The 14,594-nt window shown below is 22.5% G+C and overlaps 2 protein-coding genes across 2 annotated transcripts, besides 23 other annotated features; both read right to left on the bottom strand. All coding sequences in view use genetic code 6, as the record gives it.

Annotated features, from left to right (window-relative positions):
- The first annotated feature begins 893 nt into the window (after positions 1–893).
- Positions 894–923: a microsatellite.
- Positions 912–968: a microsatellite.
- Positions 912–982: a microsatellite.
- A 62-nt stretch (positions 983–1,044) lies between these two features.
- Positions 1,045–1,123: a microsatellite.
- Positions 1,072–1,128: a microsatellite.
- A 13-nt stretch (positions 1,129–1,141) lies between these two features.
- Positions 1,142–1,308: a microsatellite.
- Positions 1,142–1,323: a microsatellite.
- Positions 1,180–1,258: a microsatellite.
- Positions 1,180–1,308: a microsatellite.
- A 1,061-nt stretch (positions 1,324–2,384) lies between the features above and the next one.
- Positions 2,385–2,436: a microsatellite.
- Positions 2,437–2,495: 59 nt separating this feature from the next.
- Positions 2,496–2,576: a microsatellite.
- A 205-nt stretch (positions 2,577–2,781) lies between these two features.
- Positions 2,782–3,549, bottom strand: IMG5_130750 (ribonuclease t2 family protein, putative; the record flags this gene model as incomplete). Its single annotated transcript, XM_004032022.1, has 1 exon — positions 2,782–3,549. One exon carries the CDS (start codon positions 3,547–3,549, stop codon positions 2,782–2,784), a length of 768 nt encoding a protein of 255 aa, XP_004032070.1.
- Positions 3,550–5,607: 2,058 nt separating this feature from the next.
- On the bottom strand, positions 5,608–12,970 carry IMG5_130760 (pre-mRNA processing factor 8, putative; the record flags this gene model as incomplete). The annotated part of the gene is made up of 7 exons (XM_004032023.1): positions 5,608–6,065; positions 6,147–7,164; positions 7,219–9,912; positions 9,957–10,379; positions 10,426–12,655; positions 12,702–12,915; positions 12,964–12,970. 7 exons carry the CDS (start codon positions 12,968–12,970, stop codon positions 5,608–5,610), a joined length of 7,044 nt encoding a protein of 2,347 aa, XP_004032071.1.
- Positions 6,093–6,122: a microsatellite.
- Positions 7,169–7,214: a microsatellite.
- Positions 12,971–13,300: 330 nt separating the features above from the next.
- Positions 13,301–13,361: a microsatellite.
- Positions 13,323–13,372: a microsatellite.
- Positions 13,373–13,428: 56 nt separating this feature from the next.
- Positions 13,429–13,518: a microsatellite.
- Positions 13,431–13,489: a microsatellite.
- A 202-nt stretch (positions 13,519–13,720) lies between the features above and the next one.
- Positions 13,721–13,781: a microsatellite.
- Positions 13,782–14,409: 628 nt separating this feature from the next.
- Positions 14,410–14,457: a microsatellite.
- Positions 14,458–14,494: 37 nt separating this feature from the next.
- Positions 14,495–14,581: a microsatellite.
- Positions 14,496–14,587: a microsatellite.
- Positions 14,496–14,594: part of a microsatellite that runs on past the window's edge.
- Positions 14,534–14,581: a microsatellite.

Raw genomic sequence — 14,594 nt, forward strand, 5'->3', positions numbered from 1 at the left:
AAAACAACAAAAAAATTAATATTCCTATGAAATTATATCATAATTAAACATTGATTAAGACTTTAAAATAATCTAATCTTCCCAAAATTAACTATTAGTAGAATTATCGAATAAAATAATATTCTATTCGCTTCCTGAATTAAAGCAAATAAAAGAAATTCTATTAAAACCCAACCTAGACTATATTTTCCATTAAACAGAATAGAAAATAATATATTATTATTATGAGAAAGAATAGAACCGTTTTTGTTTCGAAAGGCATGATTTAATTGGAAATACCCAAAATTTAAAATTCAGTTCAATTTTAACTAATAAAAACACGAATTTTAAAAAAATCCTTCTCTACTCTACTTTTATTATAGACGAATCTTAAACTCGTGAAGTCCTTTTATTTTCCGATGGTTAATATTTAGTGGGTATAGATACAATTAATTTAGAACAATAATTGCTTGAATAATAAATAGGATTCAATGATAATATATAACTCCAATAAATAAATAATAGATATGTAGCAATTAATAATTTATAAGATGAAAATGATAAAATCCTTATTGATGTACCAAATTATATATATAAAAAATTCAGCAAATTATAATATGATTGCTCTTTAGGAAAGATACACAACCTTAATAATTGTGCATTTTTAAAACATATGGATGTACATAATTGCAGCTATATTTTAAATATATAAAATAATAAATATTAAGAAAATAATGAATTAGAATAAATAGAAAAAATATGGTTCTTAGATAATTTTTTGTTCTTTGTTGACTAGCTAAGAAACTTAGGCATTTTAAATGCTTAATATTTAAATATTAGAAATTTTGATAAAGTTGAAGATTATATTGATTAATAATAATCAATTTATGCTTTATGATTAATTATATATTTTAATAAATTAATAAAATGATAAATAATAAAATTATAGTATATAAAATTAATAAAATTTTAGTATATAAAAATAATAATTTTTAATATATAATATTGTTTATGAGTTTATAATAAATATCTATATATATTATATGAAAATTAAATTTCTATGATAAAAAAAAAAAAATTATGTATAATAATAAAAAAAAAAAAAAAAAAATCTGAAGAAAAAAAAAAAAAAAGAAAAAAAAAAGAAAAGTAAAATAAAATAAAATAATAAATCATTATAATAGATAATAAATTAAAAGTAAAATAAAAATAAAAAAAAAAAAATAATAAATAAAAATAAAAAATAAAAAATAAAAAATAAAAAATAAAAAATAAAAAATAATAAATAATAAATAATAAATAATAAATAAAAAATAATAAATAATAAATTATATATAAATAATATATATATATTTTTATTATTTTTTAATATTATCTTAATATATTATGATTTTTTTTTTATTTTAGTTTTTTATTAATAATTATTACAATCATTTTTACTATGATGAATATTATTAAAACTTCTATTTTTATTTTTCTTTTAATCATATATAATAATTTTTTTTATTATTATATTTTGCATTCCTTATTAAGTATTTTTATTTTTTTTGGAAATATATAATTTTATTGTAAAATTTTATATTTTGTTAGATTTTCAAGTTATTATTTAATTTAATAATCGGAAATTATTATTATTTAATGAATTTACTTGTTTAGAATTGTCAACTTCTACTATTTAATTATATGTTTTGATTTATATATGTAAAGTCCTTATATTTATTAAATATTATAAAATATTTAGATTTAATTTATCAAATAATAAAAATTCCTTTATAAAAATATCTAAATCATTAATATTTAACTCATTTTATTTAGCTTTATCATAAATCATTTCTTTAACTGAATTTTTTAGTAGATTTTAATGATATTTTTAGAATCTTTAGGCTATTTTTGAAAATTTCGGAGAATTAAAGGCTAATTTTGTAAATAAAAAGAATCCTTGATAATATTAGTTTTATATTAAAATTATAATAGATATAGGATATCTTAAGATTTTTTAAGCTTATTTTATGGTTTAATGCGCTATTTAGTTTAATTGACTAAAGAAATAAAATAATTAAATAAAAAAGGTGAAAATTAAGAAGATATGAATTGTAAAGAAAAAACAGCAAATTATAAATATAATTTTAATAAAAAAAATACAACGATAATACTCAATGAGAAAAAATTACAGAAATCCATGAAGAAAAAGATAAATAATTTGATGATAATGCAAAAATAAGAAATAAAATAGCAAGCAAATATATATATAATTAAGAAATATTAGAAAGATTTTATATAAAAATAAAATTTTTTTACATTAAATAAAAATAATATACATATAGTAAACATTTAATATAAATTATTTAAAAAAAAAAAAAAGAATAAATTAATAAAACAAAAATTTGGAATATATTATTATTAATAATAAAAAATTATAAAAAAAGTAAATAAAAAATTAATATTAAAAAAAAATAATTTAATTAATTAATATTTTTATTCTATATAAATAAAATAATTAAATTAAAAATTTAAAAATATATATGTATATATATATATATATGTATATTTAATAAATATATTTATATTTATATATATTTATGTATATATATTTATATCTACAATATTTTATATTAATTTAAAATATATATATTAGATTTATAAAATTTTCACATATTAATAATAAAAATCTATTAAAATCGATTTTTTTTTTATTTTTTTATATTTAAAAAATAACTTTATCTAAAAATTATAAAAGATTTATCTATAATATTAATTTTTAATTTAAAATTTTTTTTTTTTAATAATTAATTTATTCATATCTCAATATGTCGGTATAATAATAAGTTATTCTTCATCACAATGTTAATTTTGTATTGCACGTTTTTTACAAGGGTTATCAATAACATTATATTCTTTAGAAATAGTCATATCGATTGCATAAAGCATTTAAACTCCATTAATTTTTTTACATTTAACAATAACAGATCCACCGAAGCTATTTTCTAAGCTCTATTTAATATCTTTAAGTTTATAACCCTTATCATTATTAGGACTAATTTAACTTTAGGCAAGTGCTGAAATGGGGTTATATCTATCATGTAATTCTAATACTGTAGAGAAATAAGATTACTAATCTCCTTCAAAGCAAGTACCGTGTTTTCTCCATTCATGTTAGATGAAAACATTATTACTATTATATAAACCATTCCAGTATTTTCTCATTAAATTTATTGTATTACTATTCAACTCTGTATAACTGAAAGATTCATGTCCGCAATTTTAAGGATAACCGCATTAGTCATCCTCTATACCATTTGGCCATAATCCGTGAATATTGAAGTTTTTTCCATCGAAATCTCCGAGGTAATCCTATTAGCAATTGTTGATTTTACAAACTGTACCAGGCCATTCTCTTTCGAAAGCAAAATATGAATAAGTTCCTTATTAATAAGTCTTGAAAGAACTATGATTATTTTATCTTTTTTGTAAAAAGTATTATTATGAAGACTTTTATTCTTTATTTAAGTGAATGAATACTCCAGTAAGTAATATAGTAGAGACAAATAATAAGGTTAAGACTTTATTCATATTGATTTTTTTTATTATTATTATAATTTATTTTAATTTTTGAATATCTTATAGAAATTTTATAACTTTGTTTTAAATTATTTTAACTGCCCCCACGCTATTATTTTTAATTATTAATCCAATAAAATAGTTTTTATTTTCTACTTTAAAATCATTAAATATTTTTATGATAGAAGTATAAAACTAAAATTATTTATAGAAAATTCAAAAGCAAAATATATTAATTATTAATAAAATATATGGAATTTTTCGAAAAAATATATAAATGACTTTATTAGTTGCATAAAAAATATAATTATTTTAATTATATAAATTTTCATATGAATATTTATACATAATTAGATTTTATTAATTGTTTAAAGCCAATTTTTTTTTTTTTTTTTAATTTATAATTTTATATCATATGTTATGTCTAAAATTAATCTGGTTTAAAATAAAAATACTTTTATTTAAATGAATACCAAAAAAATTAAGCTTTTTGTATGTCAAATAAAATATTTAATACAAAAATAATGATATATTTATTAGTTTATTTTTATAACTAAAATAAATTATTGTATCTTAATTTTATTTATAAAAATTAATGGAATATAATATAAAAAAAAAAAATTAATTTATTTAGAAAAGTATATTTTTATTTTATTGATAGATATTTTATATTTAAATTCTTTATAAAAAAATTTCATTTTATATTTTATTTTATTATTAAATATTATATTATTATAAGAAATTACAAATTAAGTATAAATATATATTATTTTTGTATAAATGTTATTTTTAATAATATCTTTAAAAATTATAAAATTATTTATACTTTTGTCATTTTTTTTTTTTATTAAAAATTAAATATGCATTTATAAAATATCTTTTATAACAAAAAAATATATCATATTTTAGATAAAAAAGCTATTAATTTAAAAAATTTATTGATTTTAACTACATAAAGTTATAGTTATTTATTTCTATAAGTATATAAATAAAAACATATATAAATTAAAGTTTTGGTTTTTAATATATATTTAATCATATATATCTTTTTTTTTATTATAAAAATAAATTTATATTCCTAACCTTAATTAACAATTATTTCAGATTTATTCAATTTATAATAAAATATATGAAAGCATATATATATTTAAAATATAAAAAATATTTCTATTAATTTAAAATTTTTATGGATTTTTTTTAAAAAAGTAGTCTCTTAAAAAGCTTAATTTATAAAATAAAAAAATATTCTTTAAGTAAAAATTATTTTTTAACATATAGAATTAATATTAGATATTAATATTTAATACATTTTTTTTTTATTTAAACATGCAAATTAATTACGAAAATTAATAAACATAAATAAATAAATTAATTAGAATTTATCTTTTTGATTTTATATCATATTAAATAATATTTTTATTTTAAAATTTATATACAAATTATAATATACAATATACATATATATATTAATAATTAAATTTTAAACATTAATAATTTTGTTTTTAACTCTAAATTAATAAAATAAAGATCATTTATTGTCTTATTATACAAAAACACCTTCTCTTTTATTTTTTGATATTTTACATTTTTCTATATCTAAAAAACCTTTAATTATTATTTAATTTTTTTAAATTAAAACTTAAATAAATTTAATTTACTATTAACAATTTTCTTTACTGGTATTAATACTATAAATATAAATGCAATTATAGATAATATGAATAATGCGAAAATTTAAAACTTTAATATATTTTTTTAAAAAATTTAAAAATAATATTTTATTTTTACTTTTTAATAATTATCTATTTATGTGAAGTCTAATAAATTAGCTAGAAATTTTTATACACTATAGTTTGATATTATATATCCTATAATAATTCCAAGTATTAATCCAAGAAACATCCTTAATTATATTTTATTAAAAGAACAATTTTTTAAAATAAAAATATATACTGTTTTTAAATATTTTTATTATAATTAAAAAAAAAAACAAAAAATATTAAAAATACATAATTATATTATAATATATTATATTATATTTCGTTTATTATTTAAATAAATAAAAATAATTCAATCAAACAAGTTTTCATTCTCAACTAAATCCAATTCTTCTTCTTCATTAGTTCTATTAAACTTAATAAAATGACTGACTCTATGATTTTCATTATAAAAATCTTTCGGATTTACCAAAATAAGTGCATATTTCATAGTATGAACAAGACCTAAACCTACAAAATTATAATTCCAAATACTATTATCAGGACACATGAAAAATCCTTTTATTTTATCAGATAAGAATAGTTAAGTTTTCTCATAATGAGTATTATTATATCCTGATGTAGCCTATAAGTCTTTATTTTTCTTTCCCCATTCATATCCTTATTTAGTTAATTTATAAGCTGTAAGTGTACAAGAACCTGGTGTAAATGAAACTGTCAAAACAACACATTATTCAGGATTATAAGCCGTGTTTTCATTTAAAATTTTAGAATGTAAATTAATATCATAAGGACTAAGTGCCATTTTTTCTTAAAAATAAATAAGAAATAATTTATAAATATATATATAAAAAAATTATATATAAACATATATGGATATAATAGATATACCTTCAGGTTACGTATGTAACCAACCTAAAGGTTCCAAATATTTCAAATATTCAGAATCAGGCATTAATTAAGGGAAAGTAACTGAATCTTTACTTCCTATTTAAGGGACCATGATTATACATCTAACTTCTTTAACATGAGGATGGCCTGGAGGGGATATTCCGTACATATATCCACCTATTTAAGTACCAAAATCGGCTATAGAAATGAATTTTTCGAGGATATTTTTGGGGAGAATATATGTGAACCCGGATTCTTGGATATCATCAGAATTTACGTATATATGTTTAGCTCTTAGGTGTAGATTAGTAGCGGAAATTGCTTTTATTCTCCAATTGGCGTGTGATTTAAATTATTGTTATTCGTAAGGTTTTTAGACAGTGACGGTTATTTCTTCCCCAAGAACATTTGTTGTTTTGACAGTTACTTCAGTTTGATGGGCGGCTTCTTTATGTTGTTTTTCGACATCTTTTATTTATTCGTCTTTCATAGAGGGAGGTGCCATTTCTTAACCTAAAATTATATCTCTTATTTCCATTTGTGTTAATGCGGTTACATTTACGTTGTTTTTTTTAGCATAGTCGGCTAGTATAAGGTTTTTTAATTCAACTTCTACTTTAACCCATTCATCGTCAGTTAAAGAAGGCCATATATGGTTTGGTTGCGTTATTACTTATTTATTTGGCTTTAGTATCATTCTGGCTTTGTCTATATTTACATGTAGGGCTCTTAAAATTAGAATAAGACGCGAAAAAGCTGTAAAAGAAGAGCATGTGGAAAGCCAATTGTCATACAAATTAAAAACTACCATCTAGGGTTCAGTAGCTTTTAGTATTAAATCTCCTAGTTTTTCGATTTTTAAACATGATTGGAAAGGTAGTTACATTTCACTGCCTTTTATTACTATATTAGGGAAATCTAATAGATGAACTTCTAAAGGATCTAACATACCTTTTCTTGTGACTATAATTTAACGAGGTTACTCTTCTACCGGGAGTGCTCTAATTAATGCTGCAACCTATTATATATATATATATATATATGTATAACTTATATATATATATATATTTACTTCTTCAGCAGTTTTCCATTTAGCTAATTAACCTAGACGCTTTTAACCTGCCCAAACTGAAGTATGGATAATTTTTAAGAAAAGTTCACCTGTTCTGGGATTAAAGATAAAAATACCACCATTAATAGGTTTAGTAGTTAGATTTCCTTCCTAGGTTTTATGGATAGTGACTCTATAGACATTAGTATCATCGACAAACCAAATAGTTTAATTTGAAAAAAGTTCGGAATAATTGGAAGAGGATAAATATGGTTCTGTGGGTTCTGAAGAATATAATTACAGTCCTTTTCTAATTCTTTCTCTTAAAACATATAAAGCCGGATTACATTTCATGATTTTGTTCATTGCTTATAAAATTAAGGCTTTTCCTCCTTCAAACCATGTCCCGAAGGCTGAATGTAAATTGTACGCTAAGTCAATTGCAATCAAACAGCCATTAGGGGACGGATAAATTGATATATTGTCGTTTGTATAGTCTAGAAATTTCGCTCTAGCATATCTTTCAATATCATGAGAATCATAATCTCCCCATCTTAATTATATGTCAATCCAATATTTATTAGCTGTAGTACCGTCGTAGGAGTCTTTTTATTCATGCAGCAGAGAAGGTTTACTTATGGGCCATTTAAAGGATGCATAGAGGAGAATATCTGCACATGAAGAGTTCATTTTATATGATTTTCTAGGATGTATGGTTTCTTTTTGAACTGTTTCGATATTTAAAGACTCTAGTTCCATATCAAAGACTTGACACATGTCCATTACTACTGATTCGTGTATTTTTTACCATAAATGGGCTCTGAAAATCTATATCAGAGATATCTTTAGTGTAGGGATTTTACCATGCATAAATATACCAGTCAAATCTAATTATACTTAAAATCCTATATATACGTTAGCTCTATTAATTGTAGGAGACCACCAAAGAGTAAATCTTCTATTTGGAATTTAATTCAAACCACTTCTTTGGGCATGTGTGAGTTTTTTATATTTCATTGATTCTTCGAAACCTGATGCCTTTTCCCAAAAAAGACCCTCCCAGGTTGTAAAGTAGGTACCTTTAAATAATGTATGCTCTAATATACCTTCGACACCACCTAAAGCTTATATCATATCAGTTCTATAGTGATTTAAATTCCATAATTTACCGTCATGTTTAGTATGAGTCCACCAGAAAGGGTTCTATTTGAGAATTTAGTACTGTTTGAAGTCTTATCGTACTCTCCAACCCTTATCATAGGCTAGTGTAAGTCTATCTTTTTGGAAAAGTGTATTTATACGGGGAATACCATGATCCCAACTTTCCATTAATTCGTCTATAGTAAGACGCCTGTTTTGGGAGAGGGCTTCTTGTTTTTTAAGTGCGTATTCAGCCCAAACTCTTTGAGAATCGAGAAATTCAGATTCCCATGATTATATATATCTGTGCAGATTTGGAATTAATTAGTCTTCTTCGTGGGACATTCCGGCACGGAAATGGGAAATTCCAGTGTCTGTTTGTCTATAGAATTTTAGGTCAGATTGTGGAATTAAAATATGTCCCATAGAAATCATACCAAGCCCTCCAAGTTCTTTTGGAGTGTAGAAAACTACGGGGGGGAAACGGGAAGGCATTTTGGAGTTTAGGCCAATTTTTATACGTGTTTGGATTTTGTTTTCGCATTTAACAAGGAGGTCGAGGATTTGTTCGGTGTGGATTACTGCTTCTCGGAAATAGGTCATTAGGCCGATTAATGTGGTGTTCCATTTATTTGCGATTTTGGTAAAGGTAGTACTTCCAGAGGCTAGTAGGATTTAACGGATTCGGTTTTCGAATCTTTTCATAGACTCATCGTCTACACGTAAAAATACTTAAGCAGTTATTTCCTTTGTTGATTCGTTTTAGAGCTTCCAAACGCCATCTCGTTGTGTAAAAGTCTCGTTTTAGGCTTTTATTTTGGGCAATATACGGACTTCGAAGCCGCACATATTGAATAGTAAGTTAGGGTTGTCTTTAGAGTAGACAGAGCAGAAGGAATGCTCCCATTCGATTGTGGTGAGACATCTGGGAAGTCTGTTTTTCATTTCCCAAAAAACTGCTCTTCCTAGATTCACATCGTGTTTCATAAGACGCATTCTGCAGTCTTTAGGCCAGCATTTTTTATTATTGTATCCTACTATATTTTCGTTATTTGGATCTGGATTTTCTGTTAAATATCTTTATACGAGTTCTTTACTTTCATCTTCGTCGAATCTTAGGACTATGAAAAATTTGTCTATATATCTACAATATAATTTTATTGGGTGAGAAAGCTCAGTTCTTATATCTTAAAAAGTCATAAAATCATTCGGTTAATTTGGAGGCCCGGCAATTTCCGAAGCTCTAGAAAGTCCTAAAATTAATAAATCAAGAATCAAGCCGTAAAACTAGTAGAGGAAAGAAGCAAATTATAAACCGTGGATTATTCCATATGAGTTTGTATGATTCATATCTTTAAAATTTATTACTATGTTATTTTTAGCAGTCATATAATCGGCTATATTGTGGTCGACGATTAATCTTAAAAGTCTATTGAGGAATGTTAAGTCAATTTTCTCGTAGACTTTTTCGAATTTACTTTCTAATAAGACAAGGCATTAGTTATCACTGGTATCCCAAACACCATATAGGTTATTTATTCCTTAACACCATTTATATACTAGTAATGGTGGGGGCTATATATATATATATATACATAATTATTTTCATTTATATTTACTTCCGAATCAGCTGGTTTTATCCAATTAGGGAATAATCTTCTTTTATCAGCTTCATACCATAAGTATTAATCTAAATAAGCGTCAGTTATTTTCTCCATAGGGTCAATATCATATACGGGGACTAAATGTGAATATAAATCCATAAATTCAATTGTAACTTCTTTAAATTACCTTTATGTTAATAGTTGTCTTTTTACCCTAGTTAAGGCTTCATGTGGATTATCGTAAGCTTACTCGATTAAAGCTAATTCTTCTCTTTAACTTTAATTGAGTCTGCTTTTAACTGAGTAAGATTCTTTCAGTCTTTCTAAAGCTAAAACGAATAATTTAGTGTCATGTTTATAATTAATAGGAGGAAATGGAATATGCATAAATTTTCTTGATTCTAACCAATGTACAAGTAATGTATAAATAGAAACAGCCTTATATATTTATAAATACATCTAAAATATTATATATATTTATTACCTCATCTGGTTATAAATAAGGACCATCCTTAAGATAATTATGTTATCTTTCTTATTCATTTTTAAGGAAAAGTCTAGTTAATCTTCCCATATTTTTTTTACAAACAGTTTTATCTACAGTAGCTCCTCTTCTAATTCTTTCTCTGTTATAATATGCTGCATTAGTCCACCAATCAGCTTTTTATTTTACATATCTAAGTATCATATTTTCAATAGGAACAGGCATTCCGGGGACTTTCCATGGAATATTAGCCTTCCAGCATCTCCATGCTTCAGAAAGATGTTATAAAATAGTTCTATTTTTATTTGCTTTGACTCCCTCTGGCATCATATCTGAGATACTATTCATAACAGCAGCTCTCAATTCTAAATCAAAGTTAGATTCATCTCTTTGTTTTGTTACTTATTTAGATGATCCTTTCGAGTGCCGACCCTCAAATTGCCTAGCGAGTAGATTTCCTAGCCATCTTTCTAATAAGGGGATGATTCCTCTCATAAAAAATAACCAAACTCTCCACATAGGAGCCCAAAAACCACATCCTGGCCCTTTTCCGACTGGACCTGTATTAAATCTGTAATATATAAGATGCTTTAGGTCTTTGCACATTCTAATTTACCTCATAAGCTTATATTTATACCTGTACATGCCTGTTAATTGACCCACATGGGCGAATACATACTAAAGTCCATCTGCTAATTAAAATGCATCGACATAGCCTAGTCTATATTAGACGTGAGAATCGACTACTAGTTTGACTAAACGTAGTACTTCTCGACATAAATGGAAAGCGTTTCCAAATCTGGATTTTTTTCTTTCCTTTGTAGTTAATGTTTTGACTGGTTTCAAATTAAAATTGTAGTCCAAATGTAGATAATTTAAATTTTTTCTGTGAATTAATAAATTTAACATATTATAGCCTTATCTGCAGACTTAAAGGCCAATTTCTACCCAATCTAGTTCTGTATATTGGAAAAATTTAGTAGATGAAAAAGCCTTAAAAAGGGATCTTTTGACCTAAGCTTTAGGCTTTCTTTTATGCAAATTATTCAAAACCCAACACTTAAGCAATTTTTGATATGAAACTCGCACTTTGACCGGATTTTCGGGATTACATCTTTCCTTAAACCAAGGAGAGACTAAAGGAATGTCTATAGCCCTTCTATTTCGGCCTGTTCTTTAATTAAAAGGCTTTGGAGCCCATAAAAGGGCTAATCCGTTTGAAGTTTAGGATGTAAATAATTCTTCTTCATTTAGGAAGGGTTGAAAAAATTCGGGCATTTCGATTTCTTCTAGATCGAGATCATCTTATTCAATTTCTGTAGTTATTGAGTCTTTGTTTTTTTCGGTTCTATAGGCCGATATAGGGTTTATTATTGGATCGAAATAATATGTTGGGAGTTCTATGTCTTCTTATTTTATATAACAACAGGAAGGGTAGTGGTAAGGGGCTATTGCGACTCTTCTAGGCCTTGAATTATATAAGAAAGGGAATGCTATTTTATATTCTGTTCTTATTTATTGCCTTATTATTATTTTATTTAAATCATTAAATTCGTTCCAGTCGTCATCTTCTTCCAAATCTCTATATAGAGGCTCGAATTTAGGGCCTCCAGGGATAGCCATATTTAAAGCTTTGGCAGTATAAAAGGATTTAGCATCGAAAAGATGGAAGAAATTTTAATCAACTATATCACTAAGTAATTAATTTGCTAGTCTTTATAAATTAGACATTACTTCGAGCGGTAAATGCCATTTTTTATATGATTATCCGTTTACCATTTTAGTAAATTATAAAGGCCTGTGGTCATAAAACCAATCAAAAACTGAATTGTCGTCAACTTCGTCTAATTCCATTTAAATTGGGTCCTAAGGCTCTACATGGAGGACATTGTCGCCATAATCTAAGGGAGGTTCTTCATCATCAAAGGGAGGAAATCTCATTCTTTTGAAATGCTTTCGGTCTTTTTTCTCTCGTCTCATCATTATCCACATTGTACCCCATTGAGCTATGTAAACTGGCTCGATTACAAATGGAATTTCGTTTGCAAATGTTATGGCGCCCGTTATATGATATAATACTTTGACATAACGTACTTATTCCCAAGGCATAGGCATATTTTCTAATAATTTATATACGGCATGCGGTATGTATTTTAAAGCGCCTAAATATACTCGTTTATCATGTCTAAATTTCTTTGAAGACATATCACCATGGTCTTTTATTACTTTTCTGTTTTTTTTTTTTTATTATATATTTATAGATATATATAGTTTACCGCAATATTTCGGGAGGCATTTTCTCTTTTTAAATATCTACATAACCAAATTTGCGCTTTTATTCGTAACGCTTTTGATTCATTTAGCGCCATTTCTTGATTTTATCGTCTAATATTTCCTCCTACATTACAGGACGTTGGGGATGTTGGGCCATTTTTTATGGCATTGCTACTACAGGGAGTGGAGGAGGAGGCGTAGGGATTTAATATTAACCTTTTTATATGGATTCATAATTTTTTTATTATTTATATTTTAGAATACCTTGCATTTAGTATTTTGTTTCTTATTTTCTAATTTTTTTTATATTGATTTATATTTAATTTTATTTTATTCTTTAATTCAAAATAAAAGTATTTATTTTTATATATTTAATAGACACAAAAAAAGATTTTTTTTTTTTTACATTTTAATTTTTATTAAAATAACTTTTTTTAAAAAAAAAAATTTATAAAAATATAAATAAAAGATAAACAAAAAAATATATTATAATTTTTTAATAAATAATTTAAATTATAGATTTTTTATTATTTCATAAAATTTATATATTTTTTTAAAAAGTTATTAAATTTTGTTATGTTATTTTTTATAATTTTTTTATATTAAAGTAATATTAATAAAAATTATTAAATTAATTATTTTTAATTAAATATATATTAATTTATTAAATTATTACAGTAATAAATATAAACTCAAATATTATAATTATTTTATTGTAAAAGTAATAAAATTATATATATAAATATAAATATATATATATATAAATATATATAATATATTATATATATATTTTAATATTAAACTTATATATTATCTATTGAAATTAAAAATAATTTCTTTTCTTCATTTAAAACATTTAAAAATTAAATTTATAAAAATCTTTAATATAACAAAAAAATATAAACATAAAACTCACTTGTTTGCTTATTTTATTTTAAATTTAATTGTATAAAACTATCAAATTTTAATTAATATCAAAAATTAAAACACATGAATCTTTCAAAAAATAATAAAAATTTTTTATATAATTAAATCTTATATATATTAAAATAATCATTTTATATATAAAATTAAATTTTTTAATTGTTCTATACTTTTATAATAGTAGTAGGTATTTAAGCTCATAAATTTTAAAAAATTTAAATTATAATATATATAAATTTAAGTTTTTAAAAAAATACTTTTTAATGCAACCACTTATAAATTAATTTAAATTTAAAAATATTGATAAATATTATTAATACCTATTTTTTTAAAGCTTTTTTTATTTACCTATAATATAAATCATAAATTCTAATAATATAATATATGAATATTAAAAAACAATAGAATTCGAAATTTTTTTATAAATAGAAAATTATACTTAAATTAAATCTAATTAAATTAAATAATTAATATTTTGAAGTTTAAATAAATTAAAGATTTAATATTTATTATACAATAAACTAAATTTCTTTATAAAAATATGAATTCTAAAATAATATTAGTTATTAAGTAAGAATAAGATTAACCTTAATTTAATAGAAAAAATATTAAGAATAATAAGACAAAAAAATTTTAAAAGAATAAATTAAAAAATGATTGTTAATATAACATTTTATAAATGTTAAATTTATCGAAAAAAAAAAATTTGATTAAAAAAAATGACAAATACGCTAATGTAAAATAAAAGATTAAAAAATTTAAATTGTTTAATATTAAAATAATTTCATTATATATTTATAATAAAAAAAAATTATGATAATTATAAAAATAAAACTAAATTTTGAATAAATATATTTATACAAATAAAAAAATATTTATATGTATATTTATTATATATAAAATTATTTAAATATATATATATTTACATATATATATATATATATTTATTTATATATATTTATTTTTTCATA

The sequence above is a fragment of the Ichthyophthirius multifiliis genome (genome assembly GCF_000220395.1).
Source record: "Ichthyophthirius multifiliis unplaced genomic scaffold scaff_1120509251024, whole genome shotgun sequence".
Lineage (NCBI taxonomy): Eukaryota > Ciliophora > Oligohymenophorea > Hymenostomatida > Ichthyophthirius > Ichthyophthirius multifiliis.